The sequence below is a fragment of the Eutrema salsugineum genome, unplaced genomic scaffold (assembly GCF_000478725.1).
Source record: "Eutrema salsugineum unplaced genomic scaffold, Eutsalg1_0 scaffold_2, whole genome shotgun sequence".
Lineage (NCBI taxonomy): Eukaryota > Viridiplantae > Streptophyta > Magnoliopsida > Brassicales > Brassicaceae > Eutrema > Eutrema salsugineum.
The window spans coordinates 10,047,313-10,075,311 of NW_006256829.1; the positions used below are offsets into that span (position 1 = coordinate 10,047,313).

The window sequence follows — 27,999 nt, forward strand, 5'->3', positions numbered from 1 at the left end:
ACCAAAACCGAACTCAAATGTAGCTTTGAACCGATTAGTATAAAAAGGATTTAGACTGAACAAACTGAATCAAAACACCGATAAAAACCCCTCAGAATTCTGGATTCATATGAAATTTGTTAATTGTATTTGTACTTTATTTTCCGAATCACGGATTGATTATACAACATAATTGACGAAGGATTCGATTGGAAGTTGCTAGTCTAATTATAATGTAACGAAAAGAATTGTTTTCTTTCTTTCAGTAAATCAATGAAGAAAAAAGGAAGATTTTTGGTGAAGAAGAGGGCTTAGCTGAAATTTGACTTAGCGACTTGTGGAAGAGATTTGAGAAGAGAAGGTGATGGCCTCCGAAGAGTGTGATTGAGAAGTAGTATCAAAGTGAGAAGTGTTAAAGCTCCTGCTTGGTGTGCACTTCCTAGTGAAACAGGAACATAACTCAGAAGCGTTGATACACCTAATGTCACCTGCAAAAACCGGAAAAAACCCCCATCAATGGCTTTGATTTTAGTTTCCATGAAAATACAAAGTTTCTGTTCAGGACAAAGACTAATTCACCTGAACAGCAGTCATTCCGACAGTGCTTCCAATCAAAGCTCTAACGGCTGGATGTATGTCTAGCTTCCTTGTGAACCACCACATAGTTCCAATTGCGAGCAGTGTTGTGGTTGCGAGAAGGCGATGATCGAGCTGAAATTGAGTAAAGTTTCAGTCTTTTTGGGATCTTTGTAGCAAAATGAGAAAGCTTTTTTCAATGGCGTACCTGAACAGTTGATGTGTTCTCGAAAAAGTTGCGTAAAAGTGGCTTCATCTCAAATATACCATCTGGGATCCATGTATCGCCCATTTTCGGGAATGTGTTGAATGCACGACCCTGTATAATTCACAAGCAGAGAAGACTAAATGCTCAAGATGTAACCGAGAAAAGTAGAAGCTTATATCCAAGTTTCTTAGTTTGCTTACAGCATCATTTCCAGCAACAAAAGCTCCTGAGATCGCAGTGATACCAACAATCAAGCTTACTGGTAAAGCAAGCTTCTTAACTTTAGCTGCTCCGCGAACCCAAGCCAGTGACTCAGCTGGTGGTTCGGGCATAACAACAGAGAGAGCGGTCCAGAAAAGTCCACAATAAATGGCGAAAGCTGAGGTTAGGTGAGCTGCAAGACGGTATGGGCTAACCCTCGGTTGAGAATATTCAGACGGCGGCTCCTACAGGACCAAACTGATTACTAATTACACAATATTCTGAAGGTAACAACATCCAAAAAAGATGATCTTCGCTTCAACAGTTCCTAAAAACGCTTACCTCTAAGCCGCTTTTAACCATCCACCAACCAATGAAGCCTTGTCCAGCACCAAGTGCAAATAAGCCAGACAGCTTAACTCCAAGGCGTAGAGTAATATACCCTTTACGCAGAAAATACGAAAAGGGCAAAGCAAACATGATTCCCAATCCTCTCCCCCACATTCGATGAGCATACTCCATCCAATATATGAACTTGAAGTCTTCAAGATTCATCCCTTTGTTCACACTACAATCACCAATCCCAAAACAAAAGAGCAAAATTCTCAAATCAAGAGTTCTTCCAAAGACAGCAAGAAAACGCAATGCAACAAGCAGCTAGAGTAACCAAAATTGCTTACTCACCGCTTATATTCAGGCGAGTTCTTATATTTCTCAAACTCCTTAGCCCATGCTTCATCTGATAGAGGAGGGAATTCACCGGTGAATTTCCAATCAGTCATCGATAAACCAGATCGAGTTAATCGGGTCACTCCGCCTAATACCACCATGCTGAAAACCCAAGCCGCGGATCCGAAAAGCCATATTCCGACCCATTTCCGAGCTTGAGGTCCTCCAGAGACAAGTAGCTTCAATCCCTCTGTACTCCCTGAGCTAATCGTCGCTACTGTTGACATCTTCCTAGAAAATGAAGCATTTTGACCCTACAAAAACATAATCTTGATCAAACCCAGCTCAAGAAACATATAATCGAAGCAACTAGATCAAATCCTAAGGAAACCGTTCTCAGGTTTGCGAATGTAAGCTAGGAATCGAATTAGAACATGAAGAGGAAACGAAAGGAGAAATTTACTTTGAGCAGAGATCGCAAGCCATATAAGGAGTTTCCAGCTATTGGAGAAGACCAAGCAGAATTTACTGTAGCAGCTGTGATTTTGGAGGTAAAAGCGCGATGTGACGACGTGGTGGATCCTCGTGCGATTACATCAAAGACCTCCTTGTTCCTCTTCAGAACAGATCCCAACGCTCGAAACATCTCTCTGTGTGTGTCTCTCTTTCTCTCTAGGGTTTAAGCAAGGTTTTGCGTTCAGAGGAAAAAAGACAGACGGCAAATCAATCCTCCTTCTGCAATTCCGATCCGGCCCGGATACGTTTCGGGTTCGGGTTTTGTTGTGGTGGCTCTTTTGCAGACACAAACAATGGCCAGATAAAGAAAACGACATGGTGTTTGATGTTAGCTAAACGAACGGCACGGTATTTACAACGTAAACTGGAAACAAGAAGTGTACACTCCAACAAGTTGGGAAGGGAAGATTTGTTTTGTAAATTGAAGAGCTTCTATATGTCCAAATTTTTTTAAACTTAATGATACTTGTATTGGTAGGTTTATACAAACACAAAAATTATGATGAAATTTTTTTTTTCTTATTTGATTGTAGATTTTTGTGTGAATCTTTAGAATGTAAATTATATATATATATATATAGTATGGTATTACATTAAAAGTTTGGCCATGTATCTAGGCCGCATTCTAAAAAAAATGGCTCCAGCGTTTTTGTAAAACGCTTTGCTTCTGCATATGAAGGAAACAACATGTTAATAAAAATAAAATGTTACCACGCAGTGACACAATGAAGTCTTTAAGGCAGTATATGAAAATAATAATGTTATGTAGAAGGAGGAGCAGAGTTCTTGCGTATCTTCAGATATCCAAACTTGCCAGCTCCCGGAGATGAACCTTCAAACACATACGGCATAAACCCTGTTGCTTCCTTATACTTTCTCTGTATCTGCAATTTCACATAATCAACATCTTTAATTATTTATATAACGTTGTAGCTCAAGAAACATATCTAAAGTTTTTGATTCTTTTGACCTGAAGAATCTGTTCACTGCTTCTTAAACTGCTCCTTCCAATAAAGCAGACAGTTCCTCCACTGCCACCACCTGTGATCTTGGCCCCGTAGAGAGTCCCGTTCTCAGTTTTAGAGTGCTTCAACTTCTCCATTTTCTGAACTAATCTCACTAATCTGTCTGTACCATCAGAGCCAAGCCCACACGCGCTATAGCTGTCGTGGCACTGCCAAGTAAACACTCGTGTAAGAGGCGACTAACTTAGGTAAGGTTACAGAAACAACGAAAGATGCTTTTTACGTTTGTGTTCATCTTAATGTATTTCTATCTCTACATACCATAACACTTTTTACTCTTATCAATTGATCAACTCGTTAATGGTTAACTAACTAGCAGAAAGTATAAAACTCTTTTGAGTTTTTGGACCATAAGAGCTTCTTCGTTTGTAAACTAAGATTCACCTGGTACATGAGCTCCCCAAGACCAATGACTTGTTCTTCTGAAGGAGTTGCTGTCAGCAATGCTTTGAAAGCCTGATGAAGAAATCAGTTTCATCATAAAACATATCCTTCTTCTTATTACAACTCCACACAATAACAAAAAGCTATGATTATATATACAATAAGATTAGCTAACCTGGACACGGAAATTCTCATAAATAGGATGTTTAGTCGGCGCCATTATGTCGTATGTGCCTTTTCTGTCAATGGTTGTGACAGAATCCCCGTGATCACCATACTTCTCGATGAATTCTTCTCCCCTGATAGACTGTGGGAGCTTACTTGCGTAATGAGCTTGAAATCTTCACAAAAGAAAAACTTATCATTTTGATTTTTTTTTTTTAAAAAAAAGAGAGAAACTTATCATTATCATCTTCTAAAATGGTAACACAAAAGAGGGGATTTAAGCAGTACCTATGAGGTGAAAGGTTGCATAAGTAATCCAAAGAAGCATCAGATTCAATCAACTCCGAGCTCTCCTCTTCAGCCTCTTCTGAGTTGGTTTCAGCAAAAGAAGAAGAAGCAAAAGATCTTATCATTGTCTTACCAATAAAAGCTCCTATCCTCACAGAACCATAGTCTGAACCTCCAACACTGCAGAGTAAAAGAATGTAAACAATTTGTGTTCAGAACAAAAATGTTAAGACTTTCTTGGTGTTAAAATTTGCAGACCAATGTTGGACTCAAGTGAAGAATATACACAGCACCTGTGTCGTATTCCAGAATCGATTCCCCAAAATCGAATGTGAGAAGGTATTTCAACAAGTCCTAGTATCTCAGCCGGCTGCAGCGAGTAGAATACTCTAACCCGGTCATTACTCAAAAATCAAGTGTTGGATTAAAAAATGAAGAGAGAAAAAGTACCTGACAGATCATAGCCAGGAGCTTGTTAGCTTCTCCACAAGCAGAAGCCATTTGATCCATCACTCCACAAGGTGCCCCAACAACATAATTCTCCACTTTTTGGCAAAGTAAAGCCACATCTCGCGGAGATATCTCAAGACCTGAAGATTCACCTCAAGGGCCTCAAAAAATGAATTATCTACTCGTTAGTTATCGCGGAGGAGTTTGAACTAACTAACCATGAGCAGCAGCGATAGCAGACATGGTAGCAACTTCAACTGAAGCAGAGGAAGATACTCCTTTACCTTCAGGAACCGTTGAAGAAACCTGAAAACGGATCAGAGCTGAAGTTAGACTCGTAGATACATTGGCATGAAACTCAATATAGTTTTTGTTACCAGTATGCTAATGCTGTCTTCAAATCTAACGTCCATCTCTCTCATTAGTACCAGAATTGTTCCTGCAACATAGGCTGCCCACCTAGAAAATGGACTCAAATCTATATCATAAAGCTTTTGATGATAATTCTTAATCAAGTATCTGAAAATGAGGAGAAAAGATGAACCAACTTCTGAGATGGATCCCGGGAAAAGTAATGGTAAGCTTTCTCATAGGAAATTGGTTTCCCATCTTCTTCCATGAAATCAGACAAGTCCATATCAAAAGTAGGCCCTCTGTTGCTCAACTCCGATCCAAATGAAACCTGAAGTTTCAAATATAAGTTTTAGAATGGTAAGTAAAGTCAGAAGAAGAAAACAGAACATACAATTTCAAGTATGGGAGTGTCTCTTGAATGATGTCTTGCTTCAGCGTGTTTCCAGAGTTTCTGTTTACTGGGATGATTCCTCTGAACAGCGGCATGGCACGCCTCTCTCGTAGGCATCTACTCAATAGCCAAAACACTATTCTGTAAAAGATGAATAATGAGGATAAAGATGAATGAAAGTAAAAATGGTCTTGAAGAGATAATTAACCAGCAAGACAAGACTTCCAGAGTAATCAGCAATGCCTCCCATTACATCAAGTCTACCGGGTGCTCTCGCCACAACAATATCCTCCTGAAAATGGGTCACAAAAACTTCATCAGTTCCTTAAGAATACACACAAACTCCAATAGAAAGCTTGAATCCAATAATGGGAACAAACCTCCCAGTTGAAAAGTGCGGCAGCCGCCAAATGCTCCCTTTCTTGATGATGCCCTCCAATTTTGGCTAAAGTTGCCAAACTATCCAAAAAACCGATTGTATCTGAAAGGCCATGGTGATCTCCATGAAGAATCTCAAAGCCTTCTACAAACCTGTTAAGAAAATACTCATAAGAGGTGAGTCAAAAAGATTCCACTTATAGCCCTATTCTGAAAGATTCAAAGTCCACAAGGAAACACACTTAGAGGGTTTCTGCGTCTGATCAACCGAAGGAATCCCAGCTTCGTTTCCAGCGACTTGGTACCATTCTGGAACTGAGAGATCTCTCCCTGGAGCTCTCTGTAGCTGGAAGCCTAGTATTATTGCATCCCGGAGTCTCCTCGCCCCGCTAAGCTACATTATCATTGTTTCCCTCAGGTAAGTACATACTGATGTTTGTCTATATGAAATCAATTACTGTACACATAACTCCACACATCTGAATCTCTCAACATAATCTAAGCAACAATTAGCATTATCTTGTTTGTGTCACTCTTACACTGAGCTTAGAACGCTTCTTCCCCATGGCTGTGTCCTGCAGTATTTTAGCCGCCACCTGAACTCATGAAACGAGGAGGAGCAATGACTTCATCAACAGGGGAAATTGTCGTGTAATATGAAGAGTTTGCACTGTCTACCTCGCCACCATCAATGCCTCCATCGTAGCACGGTTTCAATGTAACTGCACGCTCGAGATAAGGTGCCCAACATCCAGCAAGAAGATCTCTTCTGATCATTTCAACTCCTCCTTGGAAATACTTTTATGGAGAAAAGAAGAGTTTCTCAAGAAAAAGCAAAACATTTTTTAAAAGGACATATGCAGACTGTGTGTGTGTATATATGGTCTCTCACCTCAAGCATCTTTCTCAAGAATGGTTCTTCATTGAAGTAATCCCTTCGCACAAAAATGAACCGTAACTTGTATGCAAGTGCTTCACTCACAGTTCCATATCCAATTTTCCCTGAAGTTGCCGTGAGATTAGTTAAATAGCGAGGAAAGACTCATAGACATTAGAGGAACCGATGATACCGAGCATGCAGTCTGAAGCAGCAATCACATCAGGAGTATAAACATCTTTTGGAAGTGCTATGAAATTTGGAGGAAGCTCCTGTTTCGCTGATGCTCCACAAACCTATATATCGCAGGGAAATTGTCATTTGTGATCTTACTTTAAAATCAATCAACCAAGCCAAGTTATAAAAACAGAACTAATATCGATATTACCAGGCATAGCCAACCAGCTGGAAGATATTCCTCCTTCAGTTTCCAACCAGTTTGCTGCAAATCACATCATAAATGTTGTGTTAACAATAACTATAAAGAGAATTTGCATATTGAGGTTGAGAAGCTATAAGAGAATTTGCTTACTTGCCCACCAAAGTTAAAGATGAGTAGTTTCACATTCTCTGGAACTCCAAGCTCTCTCCTAACCTGAAATGAAAATGTGGACACCTTTAAAAATCTGACAAAAGACAGTGTCTATCATTAAGAAAAGGGAAAAAATTTTGTTTTTTTTTTTCCTTCAAACCTCTTCTCTAGATTTATGCAATGGCCTCACAACAAGGGGAATATCAATGACATCATGGAAAGCAGGCACTGTTACACGAACAAGATGGGTTTGTTTTTGGTATATTATAAGAGATATAAATATTTGTTGCCTCCAACAAGAACTTACTAGGACAGTATCCAGGGAGGCGAATCAGAAACTCGCAGTGAGAATAATCCTCAGCTATCTGAAGTAACCAACATCAAGAGAAACCTGAGAATGAATCGATAAAATCACATCTAAGCTTATATCAATCAAGAGTTTTACCTGCCAAACAATGGATCGGTGATGATGTCCTGCTGCCATCACATATTCAGCATATATAAAGTCCCAACTACAATGACCACAAAAAACATAACTTTCTTGAGATGTATACACAGAACTTAATTAAGCCATCTCTACCAGTAAATCAGCACAGACCTGAAGTTGGTGACACAAACAGAGCGGATTCCGGCATCTGCTGCAGCACGACAAGCGATGGGGACAACATCTGAGACCTGTTTTGACAATATATATTAGCTTTGAAACCAAACACTCAGATATATATATAGAACACTGAATGTGTTTTTTTTAAGTACCACAAGGTTGGCTTTGATTGACTTTAGCCACTCAACCTCTGTAGCTAAAATAGAGTCTCGAGGTTCAACCGCAATCTCACAATACTGCAAATTTTGAGAAAAAGATGTTGATGAAGCTAAGAACCAAATTGTCTAAATGATGAAATTCTGAGAGAGAGAGAGAGAGAGATTACTGGAAGAGACCTTCTCCAAGGAAGCACGACCATCCACGGTTAGAGCATCAGACTGTACTGATCCACTGTCCAATAGTATCTAACATCATTTTCATAAATTGGAGATCAATCTTTGGAGTGAAACTTAAAAAGAATCAATCTCCTCTCTTTCGATGAAAATATACAAAATGAATTACCTTTCGAATAAAGAGGTTTGGTGAGTGAATCTCCATGGTGAAAACAAACTCTGGAGCAGCAGAGACAACATGAACTCGATGTCCGGACGATATCAGATGCCGAACCACCTACGTGCCATTACATGAAGAGACAGAGAGAGGAATTTCAGGGGGCTAAAAATTAAATGTAATGATCTTCTCAGGCAATATAACGAGAAATCAAACCTCGACGACACGAGTGGCGTGGCCAAAGCCATGGCCAGTAACGTAGTAGGCGAAAACCAAAGACGACCGTGGTGATTCAGACTCAGACATTGGAGCTGTTTGAAGCAGAGTGGGCATTGCGATAAAAATGTTTATACTGATATTGAATCTTTTACTTTTGATTTTTCTTTTAAAGAGAGAGATAAAAGGAAAAGGGAAAAAGGTTTTTGTAGGTTAGCCATAAATGGAGAGAGGAGGAGATGATAAGATAAAGGCGAAATGGATTTTGGAGATAGAGAAAGTAAGCGTTACAATACATATGAGCTAAATCTGGAGTCTACCGATTTATTCTAACAACCTAACTTCTACGTACTCTCCTCTTACGTGTTGCAGGGGAAAGCTGTCATTTTCTTTTTCACTTTAACAAACTAAATACACTAGCTTCCAAATTGTATCTTATCATTTTTTTATTTTATTTCTAATTTTAGAGATTTCAGATATTTTCTTACAATTAATTATTTTATTCCATATTATTTAATGTCTATTATAAAAAAGTTGCTCGAAAGGAGAATTTAAACTTATGTCTCGTTTGTCATTTTTTTTTTTTGAATAATAAAAAAGGCATTTTTCCACTTTGCCATACTAAATAGTGTAGTTAAAAGAACAATCTTTGAAAAGGAACTATTTAAAAAAACTTAGAAATGAAACCTAAATAGTTGAATTATTTTTCTCAGTTTAGTATTTTTTTCACTCTTACAGTTTTACTGATATATCCCAACGAGTCTCTTGCAGTTGAGAAGAGCAAAAGTTAAGAAAAAGAAAAGAAAAGAAAAAAGCAAAAGGTAATCAACATCAAGAGTCAACTGATTGACCTATGTGCAGGTGCAGTACCAAAACCATATACATTAAACCATAACAACAAAAAATGTGACAAGGTAGTTTCATGCACTAGTTCTCAAGATTGATCAGTTCCTACTATTAGATTCATAAGGTGGACGACAAATTAAACGTTTCGAATTTCAGGCACACCCATGGGACATGACAAGGCTGTGGTTAACTACACTAGAGAAACCCTAAAAAATTTAGAAGACAGATCACATTCAGAACTATAAGAAAACCTGACCTAGTACTGCCTCTGTCTTTTGCCTTGAACGCTTGTGGATAGACCAGCCAAAGTGCAATCTCTTGCCCAGTGTCCTGGTTTTCCACATTTGTAACACTCTCCACCCGAGGAGGCAGCTTTTCCTTGCCCTGATTGGAACTGTTGATTACCAGATTGAGCGGTGCAGTCTCTCGCCCAATGTCCAGGCTTCCCGCATTTGTAACAATCTCCACCTGAAGAAGAGGGCTTCACTTGCCCTGCTTCAGAATTCAGATTACCAGATTGAGAAGTGCAGTCTCTCGCCCAGTGCCCTTGCTTTCCGCATTTATAACAATCTCCAGCTGCAGATGAAGACTTTACCGGTCCAGTTTCAGAGAGCGGATTAACAGATTGAGCAGTGCAGTCTCTTGCCCAGTGTCCTTCCTTCCCACATTTATAACAGGGTGTGCCTGTTTTTGCAGTTTGATATCCTCTGGTATCTGATTCACCGAAGTTGCTGCTTTTGGTAAAGCTATACGTTGTAGCAGAGCTGACTGCGTCATCGTTGCACCATTTGAAGAAACCACAAGAGCCCTGCCATCAAGAGGAAGCCATGTTATATTACACAGACAATCAAAGCTAAGCAAGATAATAAATTAATTTTTCACTTATTAAGGTGATGGTTCTTGGCACTAGTTGTATGCCAAGAATCTACGAACTCGTATTACTTTTGCTGACATAGTTGTATGCCAAGTTGTCACTCTGTTTCTATGATCTACCGTTTACAACGTATTTCATAAACTATTGAAGTGCACAGAATTTCTTGCTAAATGATATATGTATACTTGTTGCAAAACAAGTAAGCCCCGGGTATAAAACGAAAAACGAGAGATGGCAAAAAATGTAAAAAACGAGAGTCAGCACTTAATCAGAGAGAACAAGAATATGGAGCTCTGTTAAAAACGCAGCAACAGCTCACCAAACCAGAATCAAGAAGCAGATACCACAAAATGTACAACAGATTACAATGTCATGGATCATGGCTATGTTGATAATAGAAATGACAACCATGGAAACTAATTGATACACATACCTCGAAAACAGGACAGCGATAAAACTGTCGACCAATATTTTCCCCAGTTTTTGCGGTGAGAACACGGCACAGTCCAGCACCGCAGGGACATTGATGATCTGGGAACTTGGATTCGTTAGTGTTTCCATAACTATGATGAGTCCCTGGCTGAGTTCCAGAAGACTGAACCGCATCACACCACTGGAAAAACCCACAACCTCCGTTTTCCTGGTGGAAACGTAGCATTTATCAATTCCAACATCATTATCTACTAAATAAAGCAAACTAACAACAAAGCCAAGCCACTATCCAATCTTATATAATGAATGAAACTACTCTCACTGGCATTTTATCGAACACCTAGGAAGCATAAATGAGTAATTGCGGTACAAGTCAAAGCCAATTCTTGGTTCCCAACACGAAGATATAAACATTTTAAGAACCTCTCTATTAGGGCATTTGTAGAATTTCCGGCCTGGATTCTTCTGTGTGTTTGATGTGAGGATCAAACAGACACCGACTCCACAGGGACAGTTCTTCTCCGGAAAATCCTGCTCGCCGGCCTCTGATCCATAATTTCCGGCCGGGTTAGAAGGATTCACGGAGACGCCTTGAAAACCGCCGCGAGATTTGGAGGCGGGATTGAGCGGGCTTAGCTGCCATTGCTCGCTTTTGCTCCCCTTTAGAGCCGCCATGTAAGGTCCCTCAGGGATAGGAGCAGCGACCCTAGGGCGTTTCGCCAACGCCGCTTCTGCTTCTGCCTCTATCGCGGCCAGCTCCAGAAGGAAATCATCTGATTCCTCAACATCTTCCACCTGAATCGTCGTCCTTCTCTCCATCTTGTTTTGCTCGATTTTTTTTTTTTTTTTTTGTCTCTCTCGATCTAACACTAGTACTGTATGTGAAATTGATTCTCTCGGAAGTTTCTGATTTTGGGTATGTTTTGTGCTTAGGGATTTTCCCGGTTTTTATTTTTTTAACACATTGCCGCTTCGCTTGCTTTATTTTTGATTTTTGTATTACAATGAAACGCATAGAAGCCCAATCTGGGTTAGGCCCAAATTTTTAAGCTTATTGTTTTTGGTTCAGGCCCTAATTATCTTCCATTTTCTCCGTTTATTCCTCGAATGTAGAATGAAAATTGAGAAGCAATGAGATGGGATTTCATCTTACATTCTCCTTAATTAAAAATCTTCCAGCCAGGCTTTCATAAATCTAGACAACTTTGAAAAGAATTTGCAAACCACCTAATTGATATATAGTCTCAATTACAAAATAATAAGTAGAACAAGAAACCTAAAAGAATCCAAGTTCTTAGAAAAATGCCAAAAGATCATGTAAAATGATTGGAAAACCATTTTAACGACATCTCTCTGTTACCAGAAGAGGATAAGCTCGCAACAAAGACGATTAGAGGTTCCTGATTAGGTTTGGCGTAGTAGTACATAATCTACAATACTTTGGTCCACTACAATACTTATTTGACTACTTTAGTTTTTTTTTTTTTTTACTTATGATTTTGAATTGTAATCACGTTCAAAGTGGAGCTAGAATTCATATATTTAGTGTACAAATTTTCTTAGGTCTAAGCCAGCTTCGACATATATTGAAGAATGAACGGCCAATCTAATATTGGTTAGGTTTCGGTTCAGGTTTTAGTCTTTATGTAAACCTAGTGAACCAATATTTAAGTATGAGATAAGAGATTAGATAACTATTCACCTTTATAAAACATTTTGATGTTCACATTTTCAATTTCAAAAGTCAAAAAAAAAAAGAAAATCTCATGTATAATCCGATAATGTAAAAGGAGTAAATTTTATGGAGTAATGTGGATGCCGCATTAAGCATGTCTGTGTCACAGTAGGGCGACGAATGATCATGTTCCGCGACCAACAGAACACTAGTGGACCTTTGCGCCCTAGCTAGCCGGAACGGTTCCAAAGGATAGATAATACAATGCCGCCTCACCAAAGATCTCAGAGACAATGTACCAGTTTCTTGTCCACGTCCCGAGAGATTCAGCTTGTAGTGAATGTGACAATTAATGGAAAGTTTTAGATGGAAATTATTTTGGTAAAATTATTAACCTTCAATCGGTCTAAATTTCATTGTAAAAAACCCACATAACAATCTCGCCAGCAATATTCCCTTATCTTAAAGGTTTAATGTTTTCAAGTTCATACATGCATCTCCTGGAACCTTGAGTCTTGATACCGTATCACTATAATAGACGATTTGGAGATTTTCTTTTCAAAGTCATTACGTCGCACTCAGACTCAACAAGAGCATGTACGCACTTAATATATTTATCATAGTCACCATATCTTCTTTCTTTGGTCAAATGTATAGTCCATATCTGCATACAAGAAAGTAAATCTATACTATAGTATTAGTTGTTGATTTTGAAACCTGAACGTAATCGCTTCTTGTTTTATAGGATCGCTTAACGTATTTTGAGAGTTACGTATATTGGCCATTCATTTTAGGGCCCTTCGTTTTATGCAAGAGGCACTAACATTAATAAATGTAGAAGTAACATCAATCAATGATATTGTAAACCCTATATGTAGATGTCAAATTGTAAACCCTATATTTTTTGATGGTTTTATTTAATATCGTGCAACGTAAAAGAGATTTGTCATTTTGGCATAACCATTTACATTAAGTTCACAATAATTCAATGTTAAAACATGTTTTGAAATGGTGGTTTATATTCTTATTATGATGAGTTTAATTGATAACTTGTGCAATACCGTAATCACTAGATTTTGTTATTTACCGGGTTTTAACAATCACACAGTTCTACAGAGCTATAAGTTCAATAACCCAAAAAACAAAAATTAAGATAAATTAGTTGATTGGTAATAATTGAGAATCATATATATACTGAAAATGGAATAATATATAAATTATAAAAAATTAATTAATAATGAAATTAATAGACTGGTTCAGAGATGCTTTCTGCAATATGTGGAGGACGAAGAGGCCATGGAGACGAGACTAGTCCTCTTCTTCTCTTCCCTCGTCTCCTCTATTATTCTAAGTTTCCTCTTTGTTTATCTACTCTCATCAAACTTGTTTTTGGTACGATATATCTTTCATACCTTTTTTTTCTCTCACAAAACTTTTGTTATGCATTGTATAGATCATAGCCTTGTAACCATCTTTTAAAATAATATACCGTTTATCAAAAAAAAAATATATATATATATAGTAGAGTGGTAATTCTTTTTTTCTTAGCATGAAATTATTTATTCTTCTATATATTTAATCATAGCAGTCTGACCTAATCCAAAAGGTTTTACTAAACGATATCTGTGTATGTATTCGATCAGGACATATAGTCGTCTACTAATGGTTTGTAACTTTGTATTATAGTGTCATCTCCACTCGGGTTTAACCCCGTGTCTTGTTGAATTATTATTATTATTCTTTTTTTTTTTTTGATATATCTGGGTGAGTTAACCCAGAAGGATTGGTATTTTATTCCCAAGAAACATGCGAGTGAACGGAATCTAATATTTCGATGACTGTTTAAAAATTCAACGATATATAATATGTAATCCAACTAGCTAGATTATATATTTCTTATATAATATAGAAATGTGGTACATATTCGTGGCGACTTAACAATGTTATGAGACATGCCTAATTTACCAACTCTAACCATACGTTTATCTCGTTTATCCTTTTTATTAAGAATGATACTATTGAAAATTGAAAATAAAACACACGAAGACACATTAGTTAGGACTAAATCGTAGCATTTTCCTTTTGATTCCATTCATGTGTAATAGTGAGATTAATATATGTAATCACAAGCAGCGGCATACGTAGACGCACACATCACTAATGCAATTTCTATACACGTTAGTGTAACCCAACGTTTAATGCAACTTTTTTTTTTTTGCCTTTGCGCTTATTCATTAAAATATTATTGAAATGTTTTCTATATTGAAAACGCATGCATTTCTTAGGGTTTATGTATTTTCTTGCACATTGTCTAGAAATTTATGTATTAAATGAGTTTAACGTAGATAAGTAGGTTCATAATTTGGGTAGTTAAATTCATCTTTTTTTTTTTTACCTCAAATAAACGCCGTTGCCGGGATCGAATCCGGGTCATCCGCGTGACAGGCGGGAATACTTACCACTATACTACAACGACTTTTAGTTAACTTCATCTATTATAAGACTTAGTTTTTTTTTTTTTTTTACCTCAAATAAACACCGTTGCCGGAATCGAACTCGGGTTACCCGCGTGACAGGCGGGAATACTTACCACTATACTATAACGACGTTTAGTTAAATTCATCTATTATAAGGCTTAGTTTGTGTATTTTAATATAACTGATCAGTCTGATCTATTGACCAAAAGAATAAAATAAAAAAATACAACTGATCTACCCGTCTTTAAATTTATCAGCTCATATATTTATAGAATTTGATATTAGAAGAGATCTATGTATTAATCTATTTTTGAAATATCACTTTTAAAAAATTATAAAAACATAGAATGATATAGAGGATTTTTTTTTTTTCCGACGATAGAGAGGAAGTATTTATATTTTATATAACCTCTATATGAATAGAATGATCGAATAAAATAAGAAATAACTTACAAGATGTAGACGAGAATGGACCCCACGAGTGTCAATAAATAACGACACCTTGCGAGGGTTAAGGCCACACAACACAAGCTTCCAGTCTTTGAAACATTACAAAACTCTTTCTCTCTCTCTCTATCTCTTCATAGTGTCGACATGGCTTGCCAAGACAACCTCGTTGTGAAGCAAATCATGGACTTATACAATCAGATCTCAAACCTCGAGAGCTTAAAACCATCCAAGAATGTCGACACTTTGTTCGGACAACTCGTGTCCACGTGCTTACCAACGGACACAAACATCGATGTCAAAAAGATACACGACGAAAAAGTCAAAGACATGAGATCTCATCTCATTAAGCTTTGTGGTGAAGCCGAAGGATACCTAGAGCAACACTTCTCCAAAATCATAGGCTCTTTTGAAGACAACCCTCTTAACCATTTACACATCTTTCCTTATTACAACAACTACCTCAAACTAAGCAAACTCGAATTCGATCTCCTAGCTCAACACACAAGCCATGTCCCTTCCAAAATCGCTTTCATCGGTTCGGGTCCGATGCCACTTACTTCCATTGTCTTGGCCAAATTTCACCTTCCAAACACAACGATCCACAACTTTGACATCGACTCACAGGCTAACACGCTCGCTTCTAACATCGTCTCTCGCGATCCCGACCTCTCAAAACGCATGGTTTTCCACACAACTGATGTGTTAAACGCTACGGAAGGCTTAGACCAATACGATGTCGTTTTTTTGGCGGCTCTTGTTGGGATGGATAAAGAGTCAAAGGTCAAAGCTATTGAGCATTTGGAGAAGCATATGGCTCCAGGAGCTGTGTTGATGCTAAGGAGTGCTCATGGTCTTAGAGCTTTCTTGTATCCAATCGTTGACTCTTGTGATCTTAAAGGGTTTGAGGTGTTGACCATTTATCATCCGTCTGATGATGTGGTTAACTCGGTGGTGATCGCACGTAAGCTCGGTGGCTCGAGTGAGGCACGTAGTAGCCAGATTGGACGGTGTGTGGTCATGCCTTGTAATTGCTCGAAGGTCCACGCCATTATGAACAATCGTGGTATGAAGAAGGGTTTAATCGAGGAGTTTAGTGCCATTGAGTAAACAGGTAAGTGCAAGAAACACATCTCTTTTCTTGAGAGTGTGTTTATGTTTTGCTCTTTTAAACTTTTTGCCTGTGTTGTGATGCGTGTGGTATGTTTGTTAAGTATTATATAAGTTTGTGAAATTTTGTGAGTTCTTCGATCTTCATCTGTGTGAAGACATGTTGTATGTTTTTTGTTTTTTTTACTAAGATCAATAAATATAAACTTGAGAATCAGCATATAACAGTATAACGATAAGTTATGTTTTTATTTGTGATTGAAATAATGGTGCCTGCCTGAAAATGAAAAAAAAAAAAAAAATTTGTTATCGTCACTAACCAAACATAAAAATATATTTACAAATTGATATATAATTGTTGAAGATTCGTTATACTGATCATTTCATAATCGAGTTTCAACAATGTGAAAAAAGTCCAGTTTTTATCCACTTCAAATTTCTATTTGAAAACACCATTACCAACTTTTAGAAAAATTAGAAACAATTTAGAATGTTGGTTCAGAAATCCAAAACATAGTTACCATTCAGGGCATATTTTGAGATTTTAGCGACTAATTAACAATTATACACAAAACATAATCGTTGATTAAAGTGTTTTCTATCAGTTTATTTTAGTCCACACAATCAATCGTATAAACATGAATATACGGGTATGTCTCAAATCATGTAAACTGAAATCTCTTGTGTCAACCAAGAAAAGAAAATTTGAGATACTGAAAACACCAAATACAATTGACCATAGACTAAAAACAAATTAATAAAAGAACTGTTTCTTAAACATGAAAGTAGATGATTTTCCAACAGGGAAGCTAGAGTCACTGTAACCTCCACTTCCTCTCTTGTTGGAATAACCAGGATATTGACTTAAGGAAAACTCAATCTCACGAACCAAATCTAAGCCTTCTTTCTCACCTAGAGTCTTTAGCTTCCATTCACTAAATGGATATTCTGTCTTATGAATCACATGAATCTCTCCTCCGTCGTCTTCGTCTTTCACCAACACTCTTGCACTCTTCATGAACCCTCTCACAAGTTCTTGGTGTCTCCTGAAATCCGGTATTAAATTGAATAAAACGTTTAAACTGAAAAAAACAAATGTTCTTAAAACCAAATCTGCTTCATAGACTCGTCTACTACTCGTCTACTACTGGTTCACTATTATCCAAAAAGTATTTGAGTCAATTGGCCAAATATACCTAAGAACTAAGACGATATTCTACGTAGAAAAAGAAAAAAAAAAGTACCAAGGGGATAAAAAACAAATAGGGGAGATACAATGCAAGTGGTGTATAATACATACATGATTGTTTTGATTTCGTGCTCACGACCATAGTCGAATCCTGCGTGAGGGAAATTGAAGATGACTCTATCGTATATCGCAGAACCACCAAGGCCAGGCTTTGTGGTCATAGAGTGCACGTTAACTCCATAAACAACGCTGCACCCGAGTCTCTCTAACTCTTCTACGTTCGCCTTCCCATTCTTGTGCTTTCTCTCTAGCTCCCCTACAACATTCGTTATTCAAACATATTAATCAACAATGATCATATATGAAATTATATGAAATTTAGTCACTCGTATACATAGTAGACCAAAGTGTTATTACGCAAAAGAGCATCTCATATTATTTGGTTTTTTTTTTCCCTTTTTACAAATTTTAAATAAACTAAGTATCGAGGAAAAACATAATTTTTTGTAATTAGGAGAAGCCTATGCCAAACTCCAATGTCCAAACTAATGTACGAGACCGGTGAGAAACCGGATTTTCACAGTAGGAGGCATGCAATTAGTTATATCCATATATATATATATATAAAAGGTTTACGTTTATTAGATCATAACAATTACGAAATGAAGATGTTAAAACTAGATTTTGATTTACCTTGAGTGTCGAGAGTGGTCGCAGTGAGGTTTGTTGCGGAACCAAAGGCTCTGGCTAGAGACAGAGAAAAGGAGAAGTCTCCTTCTCCAACCAAAAGTATCTTTTGTTTGTTATTGTAATAGTTTAACCTTTTAGTTTCTTTGACCTCCATTTTGCTTCTCATACCATGTATATAAATATATTATATATATACGGTATATATAAGAACATGTATACATATGTATTTATGGATGCATGGGGTCAAAGAAGACTTAAATGTTTAGTTTTGTTTGCCTACTGTGTATATTAATTTTGGCTCTTCGAACTTTGTGTGTATTTATGTAATACGAAAAGCATTCAATATTCTGTTCATATATCCTTTTGAAGACCTCCTTTCTTGTCCAAAGAGTATTGTATACACACAACTGCAGTTTCACCATTGACGATAGTGAATTAGTGGTAATGCATTATATCCGTTCACAAATGCAATAACACATTTACCCTTTTTTCAACACTTTGGATGCAAATCATAGCTGTATGTACTGTAGTAAATGAGATGTTTGAAATACCGAAAATTCTACATTTAACCGTTTGGCGCTATAGAAAGAAGATAATTAGGCTAGCTAACATGCAAATAAAATATGCAAAGCTTTTTAACAACACGAGTCTGTCACTAGAAATGTTGTACAAAGGCATTGACTACACCATTCTGGATTTTTTTTTTTCCAATTTGGTAGTTGGATTATTTACTTTCAATGTAAAGAACCACAAAACATACTTTCATGAGATCCAATCAGCCAGAATCTGTAAAATTCGCTGAAAATATGTTTAGTAGAAGAGTTTATTAGATAGCCATGCTAAAGAACTTGAAATTACATAATTAACCGTTTCTTAAAAATGAAAGTAGAAGATTTTCCGATAGGGAAGCTCTTGTTACATCGTGGTCCATTTCCTCTCTTGTTTAAGTAACCAGGAAAATCAAATTTGTTAAATTCAATCTCTTTTATCAAACACAAACCATTTTCTTCAGCCAGAGTCTCTATCTTCCACTCGTCAAATGGATGAGCCGTCTTATGAGTAACGTGAATCTCTCCACTTTTGTCTTTCACCAACTTTTTCGCGCTCTTCAGAAATCCTCTCACCACCTCTTGATGTAACCTGTGAAATACACAACGCATTTTGAATTTATACACCAAACATAAGTACATAACCAAAAATAAAAATAAAGAACCAAAAATATGTCTCGATAAATTGCACGACGTAGGATCTTTGATGCTCACGACCAAAACCAAACCCCGCATGAGGAAAGTTAAATACGACTCTATCGTAAAGCTCTGATTTTTGTAGACCAAGCTTTTTGGTCATAGAGTGGACGTTAACTCCATGGATCACGCTGCAGCCGAGTCTCTCCAACTCTTCTACGTTAGCTTTCCCATTGCTATATTTAATCTCTAGCTCCTCTGCAGTATTCGTATTTCAAACATTAATCACTAAAATCATATGATATATAAAGTTTCTCTTAAATTAGATTAGCCGAAAGTTTTAACCCTAGATATATCTCGTCAAGATACCTCCTTCGATCCCATAATCCAAGATCACTTATAGATTAATATACATATAACTTATATCGTTTCATTAGGGTACGCTATCTCATAAATATAATAAAATAAAAAAATATGAGGAGGTGATTGATTTACCTCGAGTATCTAGAGAGGTTGCAGTGAGATTTGTTGCAGAACCAAAGGCTCTAGCTAAAGATAGAGAGCTCCGACCAGAAGTATCCTTTGCTTATTGGTGTACTGTCTTAACATTTTGGTTTTCATTTCATCTCAATGTTTTTATCATTTTCACACAATGTCCTATATATACATCAAATATGGATGCATGACTTAAATTAAGAGATTACCTTTAAAAGTTTGGTTCTGCTATCTGTCTATTCGGACTGTGTGATTATTTATTAACGTGGAAGAGCATTCAATATTCTATCCATGCACCATTTTGACGGCCCTCTTTCTGTTTTCAATTGGGTACCAATATACCATATCAATTACTACCAATTTAGCATAAATGCTGTATTATTAAGGGAAAAACTCTTTTCTTATTGTTTCCATAAGCAGTGTATATATACATTACATAACTAATGTATCAGAAACCCTAATGGGCCATGAGACATTAACCTGATGGTTAATGGGCCGGTTACTAGAAATCCATTTGTTTATAACACTCCTCCTTGGACAAGGTAACCGTGCCTGTCACAAAACCGGGATCTCTATAATGCGCTGGGGAACGTTGCCTCATTAAAACCTTACCAGGAAAACCCAGTGGGAAAAACCATGGTGAAGGAAAAAGAGTACAACACGCATTACTCCCCCTGGTTTAGGCATCACTGTAGATCTCTAAGTCTACGCATTCCTATCTGATGAATGAGCTTCCGGAGTGTAGAAGTCGGTAATGATTTAGTGAATAGATCGGCTGAATTTTCGCTTGATCGGACTTGCTGAACCTTGACCTGACCATCCTTCTGTAGCTCATGAGTGAAGAAGAATTTGGGCAGAATATGCTTCGTCCGGTCACCTTTGATGTAGCCGTCCTTGAGTTGAGCGATACAAGCTGCATTGTCTTCATACATCACCGTAGGCTCCTTATCTTCGTCCATACCACAATCTGATCGGATATGCTGAGTCATGGACCGCAACCAAACACACTCTCTACTAGCTTCGTGAATGACCAAGATTTCCGCATGGTTGGATGAGGTAGCGGCAATAGTCTGCTTCATGGATCTCCAAGATATGGCTGTTCCTCCATGCGTGAAAACATAACCGGTTTGAGACCGGGCACAGTGCGGATCTGACAAATATCTTGCATCAGCAAAACCAACTAGACCATCCTTGTTATGGTTAGAATAAAATAATCCCAAGTCCTTAGTACCTTGAAGGTATCTAAGGATGTGCTTAATACCGTTCTAGTGCCTTTGAGTTGGACACGAACTAAAGCGAGCTAAGAGGCTCACGGCAAAGCAGATGTCTGGTCTAGTGTGACTAGCCAAGTATATTAATGCTCCTATGGCACTGAGGTATGGCATTTCAGGACCGAGGATTTCTTCATCGTCCTTCTTTGGACCGAATGGATCACTATCCAATCCAAGGCTCCTCACAACCATTGGGCTGGTCAATGGGTGGGCCTGGTCCATATTGAATCTCTTGAGTACCTTTTCAGTGTATGCCAATTGATGCACAAGGATTCCGTCATTGACGTACTCAAGTTGTAATCCCAAACAGAATTTAGTTTTTCCTAGGTCTTTCATTTCAAACTCTGCTTTTAAGCATTCAACTGTTTGGGCGATTTCACCAGATGTTCCGAGGATGTTCAAGTCATCCACGTATACTGCTATGATTACAAATCCTTTGTTTTGATATTTTCTGATGAAGATGCATGGACTGATCGGATCGTTTTCGTAGCCTTCTCTGATGAGATATTCGCTTAACCGGTTATACCACATACGTCCGCTTTGTTTCAGTCCATATAAGGATTTGTTCAGCCTAATACAGTGTTTATCACGAGATGCATGCTTATCTTTGAGCTCAATACCATCTGGTAATCTCATATAGATTTCACTGTCCAGTGGTCCATAAAGATATGCGGTTACAACATCCATTAACCGCAAATCTAAGTTTTCTCTTATGGCCAGACTTATGAGGAATCGAAATGTAGTTGCATCCACCACTGGAGAATAAGTCTCCTCATAATCGATTCCGGGTCTCTGTGAGAATCCTTGTGCTACAAGGCGTGCCTTGTATCTAACGACTTCGCCGAGTTCGTTTCTTTTACGCACAAAGACCCATTTGTTTCCCACTGGTTTAACATCGAATGGTGTCCTTAAGATCGGACCAAACACATTCCGTTTCTTTAAACTATTCAACTCCACGTTTATGGCTTCTTTCCATTTCAGCCAATCTGATCTACGAGTGCACTCAATTATAGACGTGGGTTCTAGATCCTCTTGCGTATGCGCAATCTCAAGTGCTACCTTGTATGCAAAAGTTTCATTGATGTCGACATCTTTTCTGTTCCATAGAGAACCGAATATGATATAATTGATTGAGATCTCATTATTATCAATCCCTTCAGAACCTTGAGTTTTGGCGTCCCAAACCTCTTGAGATGGTTTGATAGGGTAAGTATCAGCTGAGGCTGTATCCGTGTTCTCTTGAATCCCGGTTTCAATCATTGCACCTTTCTTTGATTTCCGGGGATTCTTATCTTTGGAACCTGGTGGTCTGCCACGTTTCTTACGTGCGTCAGACTCTGTAGCAACTTGACTTTTCCCTGAGGGGACATCTATTCGTACTGGTGCATTACAAGCTGGTATGTACGATTTGGTAACTTTGTTCGGGTCAGCAAAGGAATCTGGCAATTGATTAGCTAGCTTTTGTAAATGTATAATTCTTTGGACCTCTGAATCACATTCTAGAGTCCGAGGATCTTGCCATTGTGTGGATGTTTGATTCCATGAAAGTTCTTTTACCAGCTTGTCTGTCTCACCACCTAATCTAGGATATACCGATTCATCAAATCGGCAATCTGCATATCTGGCTTTAAACAGATCTCTTGTAGTTGGCTCGAGATATTTTATGATGGTGGGAGAATCAAAACCAACATATATTCCCATCCTCCTTTGAGGTCCCATTTTAGTCCTCTGTGGTGGTGCAATGGGTACATAGACTGAACACCCAAATGTTTTAATATGGGAGACGTCTGGCTCATGACCCGTTAGCAATTGGGATGGTGAATATTTGTGCTCACTAGATGGTCGTATGCGTATTAGTTCAGCGGCATGTAAGACTGCGTATCCCCAAGCTGAGACCGGGAGTTGTGACCTCATGAGTAATGGTCTAGCAACCCATTGAATTCGTTTAATGAAGGATTCAGCTAATCCATTTTGTGTATGGACATGTGGAACGGGATGTTCAACACTTACCCCCATGGACATACAATATTCATTAAACGCTTGGGAAGTGAATTCACCAGCATTATCAAGACGTATAGTCTTTAATGGGAAGTCTGGAAAATGGGCTCGTAATCTGATGATTTGGGCCAATAACCTAGCAAAAGCCTGGTTCCTAGAAGAGAGCAGACAGACATGCGACCAGCGGGTCGATGCGTCAATGAGGACCATGAAATATCTGAATGTCCCACAAGGTGGGTGAATTGGTCCACATATGTCTCCTTGGATTCTTTCCAGAAAGTTCAAGGTCTCTTTAGACACTTTGACTGGTGAAGGTCGGGTAATCAGTTTCCTTTGTGAGCAAGCTGTGCACTTGAGGTGCTGAGGGAAAATACCATTTGGTTTAAGGCTGTGCCCTTCAGAATTCTGGACTAATTTACGCATCATGTTTGCACCGGGATGACCCAGGCGATCATGCCAAATAGTGTAATCTAAAAACCGTGCTTTGATAGCAGCATTAGCCTCAATCATACTGACTTTAGCATGGTAAATGCCAGTAAATACGGCGGGTATAGTTTCAAAAACTTGTTTATGGCCATTTATCATTTTAGTGATAATTAAAAACTCTTTGTTCCCTTCATCCTGAGTTTCGATATGGAAACCATTCAATCTTATGTCTTTGAAACTCAATAGGTTTCTCTTAGAACTGGGTGAGTATAAGGCATCAGAGATGTCTAGATATGTGTCATTTGATAACAGCACATTAGCTTGGCCATGGCCCTCTATTAGGCTCGAACTACCCGCTATAGTGCTAATGTTTGCGGTTTTGATTACTAAATTTATGAAGTAATTCTTATCTTTTAGAATGGTGTGGCTCGATCCACTATCCACAATGATATCCATATTGTCTTGCATATCTTTATTAAACAAGAATTATAATTCAATAACATGCAAAAATGAGATGTAAATAAAACATTACTCCATAAATTAAAATGTAAAAGCAAAAGGTCTTAAAAATCCAAAGTAAAGATAATAAATCCCAAAAAAACAAAAGATAAAAGTTTAAGGAGTAATGAAAAACAAATTCAGATTTTTGAGATCAATCAAGGAGGTCGGAGAGCTCATAATCCATGCCATCAATCTTATCATCCTTTGAGTCATCTTCATTGACTTGATGAACCAGGTTAGCCTCATGATTATCTTTCCCATACTTCTGGTAGAGCTCAACAAGATATTTGGGAGTACGGCAGATCTTGACCCAATGATTAGTCATTCCGCATCTTGAGCAAGGAGTTGGTCTAGATGAACTGCCTCTTTGGGTCGGTTTGTTGATACCACGACCCTTACCCCGACCAAAACTGAGGTTAGGTCGGTTATCTTGGTTCGGTCTACCGCGTCCTCTGCCGCGCAGTCCATGTCCATTTCCACGTCCACGTCCACGATCTGAGGATCTGTTACGTTGGACGAAGTTGGACTCTTTTCTGGTTCCTTCTGGCAATGGGGCTGATCCTGGAGGCCGCATGGCACTGTTCCTCAACAGAAGCTGATTGTTCTTCTCAGCAAGCAGTAAGCAAGATATCAAATCCTCATAGGTGCTATGATTCATGGCACGGTATTGTTGTTGGAAAACAACATTGGGAGTGCCAAAAGTAGAGAATGTTTTCTCTAGCATATCCTTATCAGTGACCTCCTCGCCACATAGTTTTATGAGTGCAACTATCCGAAAGAGTTCGGAATTGAATTCTTCGACGGATTTGAAATCTTCGAACCGTAGGTTCTTCCAGTCGAACTTGGCTTGGGGCAGTATGACCGTTTTCTGATGGTCATATCGCTTTTTCAGTGCCAACCAAAGTTCGAGTGGATCCTCAAGATTGAGGTATTGTTGCTTGAGAGACTCAGCGAGGTGATGGCGGATAATAAATATCGCCGAGTACCGTTCTGTTTGAGTCGCGGTGTTGGGATCTTTGATGCATTCACCCAGACTTTTTGAGTTGAGGTAGATCTTGGTGTCAAGGGCCCATTTGAGGTAGTTATCTCCGGAGACAGTGAGTGCCTCATATTCGACCTTCTGAATGTTTGATATCTGAAACATATAATAATTTATATTAAATAATCAATAGTATAAGACTATGATCATTGGAATAAGGGATTTAAGGTATTCTTGGGAAAACTTTCCATTTCAGGAAACTTGCTATTTTAGGAAACTTGCTATATAAGGGAACTCTAAAATCGAACCTTAGGGTTTATAACCTAGTCGGTTTACTAGTGTTTCCAAATTTAGCTCTAATAGATAAACATTGGTTTTTTTTTTTTTTTTTTTAAATTGATTTTGGAAACTAATTTGAAATTAACCGATTAAGCTTAAACCGATCGGATTGATCGATTAAACAACAAAACCGGTTAAATTAGATTTAATTTTGGAAACCGGTTATTAGGGTTATTAATCGGTTAAGGGATTAAACTAAACGGATTTGCTAGGGTTTAATTTTTATTAGGAAAAACCGATCGGTTTAAACTTAAACCCTATCGATTTAGGATTAGAATTTATCGGTTTATAAACGGTTTAGGTGGATCGATTGGTTTAGAGTTTAAGGGGTCGATTGGTTTAGGATTTAGGAGCTTGCATGGACCGGTTTTAGGGTTTTCAAGGATCGGATCTAAGATAAATAACCGATCGGTTTAGGATTTAAACCGATCGATCTCGGTTTAACGATAGACAAACCAAAACGATTTTAGATCTAGGGTTTTGCAAAGATTTAGGTTTCGGTTGCAAGGAATTTTAGTGTTTGGTTTAGATGATGCTTTTCGCCAAATGGATTTCTGACCGGCTTATGATCTGGGAGCTAAAGACCACAGATATCTACTGGAAACTTCTGAGAATGATGGCCAGAAGGGAGGACGAACAGCTGCTACAATGGAGGAACCACCGCTTGGAAAGAATCACCCGCTAAGGTGGGACAGCGCCGATTGTTTTGAGTCTTGAGGGCGCGTCTGATGTCGGATTGAAGAGCGGTTTTCACCACTAGATTCTTCTCTTCCAGGGCTTCAAAATGATATGTAGATCGCCTTCTAACTCCTTGTATTTTGAGAGATATGATTGTTTGAAGTTGAGCTTCGTGCTGATAACGTATTAAGGGAAAAACTCTTTTCTTATTGTTTTCATAAGCAGTGTATATATACATTACATAACTAATGTATCAGAAACCCTAATGGGCTATAAGACATTAACCTGATGGTTAATGGGCCGGTTATTAGAAGTCCATTTATTTATAACATGTATTGATTTGTTTTACCCATTCATCTACCCTTCTGAATTCTGAGTTAATGAACATTAATTTTTTCCCTTTAATTAATCTTGCGTATTCAAATATAGTGTTTTAAGCCAAGTTGTAACATAGTAGTTTCCATTATTAGTGTCAATGCCTGTCTATTACCATTTATGAGTAAATTTGACTCATCTACTAGATATGGCGCGTGAACAATTTATGTATCTCGAAGAGCATTTAATACTGTATCCATGCACCATTTAATTTGATGACAAGAATCAGACCCTCTCCTGTTTTCAACTCGCTATTTAGCAATTTAGGATAAAGGTTGTAATGCTGATTTGTCCTCAACTTTGTATGTACGTATTTACCTTTCTGATTCCATATTTTGTAAATATTGTATATGTAACATAATCTTTTAAGTTTAAGTTTCTCTTTCAATTTTTTGTAAGTACATGCAGTTACATAAATTGGTTTTAGTCATCCCATCATATAATAAAAATTTAATGTCCATTCTAAAATTCATAAATATTACAAATTTTAACATTTTGTAATTTAAATATTCAAAAATGAACATATATACTTAGATGACTAGGAGGCTCATCAATTTGGATAAAGAAAAACTAACGGTTTGTTGATTTAAATGCTTATATATTTCTGCTGTTAAAAACTCACGGCTTGTTGATAAAGGGTATTCTACTGAAATTTCAGAAAAAGAAAAAAACGATACAGCAGCCTTTAGCCTCAGTTTCGTGTTTAGCCCTTATACAAACTTAGATAATTAATGAACTCACACAGACCAGCCAAAGAACAAACTAAATTTTTAGAAAATAATAGTTTCAGATTACTACTCTTTTTAATACCAAGGTAAACACAAGTACCAGTGTTTCCTAAACATGAAAGTAGAAGATTTTCCAACAGGGAAGCTAGAGTCACAATCACTTCCACTTCCCCTCTTGTTGGAGTATCCCGGATATTGCCACGTGTAAAACTCCACTTCCTTGTAACAATACAAATCCCCTACTAGTGTCCTGATATTCCAATTGGAAAATGGATGTGCCGTTTTATGAGTTACATGAATTTCGCCAGCCTCGTCTGATTTAATCATCTCTCTAGCACTCCTCATAAACCCTCTCACCACTTCTTGGTGTTTCCTGTGTCCTCATACACCAAAACATTAAGGTAATCAACAAAAGATATCTTTTACAAAAAAAAATATATATTTGACATACATGATGGTGTGGCTCTCATGCTCGCGACCAAAATGAAACCCTGCATGAGGAAAATTGAAGATGATTCTATCGTATAGAACCGATCGGACTATGCGGCAGTCTGTGTTCATGGAGTGCACGTTAACACCGTGGACCACGGTGCACCCGCGTCTCTCCAACTCTTCTACGTTATCCTTGGAATCCTTGTACATATCCGCTCTAACTCCTCTACAAACAAGTATGATTGTTTGGTCAAAAAAAAAAAAAAAAAACAAATATGATTGTTTCAAACGCAGGTTAAAATATTCTAATCGTCATTTAAAATTTGTAATGATATATTTGTTGAGTTCTATAGATTCCATATATGCATAATGCATGTATATACCTCGAGTGTCAAGAGAAGTTGCGGTGATGTTAGTAGCCGAACCAAAGGCTTTGGCAAGACATAAAGAAAAGGAGAAGTCTCCTTCCCCGACCAGAAGAATCTGCTGTTTATTATTGTAATGACTACAGTTTATAGTGTTTGAAACCTCCATTTCATCTACATGCTTTC

General features: G+C 37.8%; 7 protein-coding genes and 1 pseudogene across 7 annotated transcripts; 1 reads left to right on the top strand and 7 right to left on the bottom strand.

Moving 5' to 3' along the window:
• Positions 1-94: 94 nt before the first annotated feature.
• On the bottom strand, positions 95-2,388 carry LOC18019176 (cytochrome c oxidase assembly protein COX15). The gene is made up of 7 exons (XM_006401316.2): positions 2,097-2,388; positions 1,649-1,947; positions 1,307-1,532; positions 964-1,209; positions 764-874; positions 559-690; positions 95-467 (listed from the first exon to the last, which is right to left on the bottom strand). The coding sequence occupies exons 1-7, from the start codon at positions 2,277-2,279 to the stop codon at positions 291-293; spliced, it is 1,374 nt and encodes a 457-aa protein (XP_006401379.1). The 5' UTR covers positions 2,280-2,388; the 3' UTR covers positions 95-290.
• A 349-nt stretch (positions 2,389-2,737) lies between these two features.
• Positions 2,738-8,463, bottom strand: LOC18019177 (L-arabinokinase). Its single transcript, XM_006401317.2, has 28 exons — positions 8,303-8,463; positions 8,099-8,206; positions 7,933-8,001; positions 7,750-7,833; positions 7,592-7,668; positions 7,439-7,505; positions 7,301-7,358; positions 7,154-7,221; positions 6,994-7,056; positions 6,850-6,903; positions 6,655-6,757; positions 6,477-6,586; positions 6,263-6,382; positions 6,124-6,180; positions 5,827-5,978; positions 5,587-5,737; positions 5,415-5,498; positions 5,207-5,323; positions 5,010-5,143; positions 4,839-4,920; positions 4,680-4,767; positions 4,462-4,601; positions 4,305-4,381; positions 4,012-4,191; positions 3,734-3,899; positions 3,559-3,630; positions 3,120-3,323; positions 2,738-3,033 (listed from the first exon to the last, which is right to left on the bottom strand). Exons 1-28 carry the CDS (start codon positions 8,417-8,419, stop codon positions 2,911-2,913), a joined length of 2,925 nt encoding a protein of 974 aa, XP_006401380.2. The 5' UTR covers positions 8,420-8,463; the 3' UTR covers positions 2,738-2,910.
• Positions 8,464-9,221: 758 nt separating this feature from the next.
• LOC18019178 lies at positions 9,222-11,289 on the bottom strand. Its single transcript, XM_006401318.2, has 3 exons — positions 10,878-11,289; positions 10,456-10,662; positions 9,222-9,956 (listed from the first exon to the last, which is right to left on the bottom strand). The coding sequence occupies exons 1-3, from the start codon at positions 11,271-11,273 to the stop codon at positions 9,405-9,407; spliced, it is 1,155 nt and encodes a 384-aa protein (XP_006401381.1). The 5' UTR covers positions 11,274-11,289; the 3' UTR covers positions 9,222-9,404.
• Positions 11,290-15,131: 3,842 nt separating this feature from the next.
• Positions 15,132-16,375, top strand: LOC18019179 (nicotianamine synthase 2). The gene has a single exon (XM_024156513.1). It carries the CDS (start codon positions 15,201-15,203, stop codon positions 16,161-16,163), a length of 963 nt encoding a protein of 320 aa, XP_024012281.1. The 5' UTR covers positions 15,132-15,200; the 3' UTR covers positions 16,164-16,375.
• Positions 16,376-16,917: 542 nt separating this feature from the next.
• On the bottom strand, positions 16,918-18,196 carry LOC18019180 (uncharacterized protein At4g26485). The gene is made up of 3 exons (XM_024156879.1): positions 18,046-18,196; positions 17,444-17,668; positions 16,918-17,276 (listed from the first exon to the last, which is right to left on the bottom strand). The coding sequence occupies exons 1-3, from the start codon at positions 18,194-18,196 to the stop codon at positions 16,918-16,920; spliced, it is 735 nt and encodes a 244-aa protein (XP_024012647.1).
• Positions 18,197-18,896: 700 nt separating this feature from the next.
• LOC18019181 lies at positions 18,897-19,847 on the bottom strand (annotated as a pseudogene).
• A 4,221-nt stretch (positions 19,848-24,068) lies between these two features.
• Positions 24,069-25,061, bottom strand: LOC112086474. Its single transcript, XM_024155413.1, has one exon. The coding sequence runs from the start codon at positions 25,059-25,061 to the stop codon at positions 24,069-24,071; it is 993 nt and encodes a 330-aa protein (XP_024011181.1).
• A 2,030-nt stretch (positions 25,062-27,091) lies between these two features.
• On the bottom strand, positions 27,092-27,982 carry LOC18019182 (uncharacterized protein At4g26485). Its single transcript, XM_024155414.1, has 3 exons — positions 27,832-27,982; positions 27,507-27,663; positions 27,092-27,389 (listed from the first exon to the last, which is right to left on the bottom strand). The coding sequence occupies exons 1-3, from the start codon at positions 27,980-27,982 to the stop codon at positions 27,092-27,094; spliced, it is 606 nt and encodes a 201-aa protein (XP_024011182.1).
• Between the last annotated feature and the right edge of the window lie 17 nt (positions 27,983-27,999).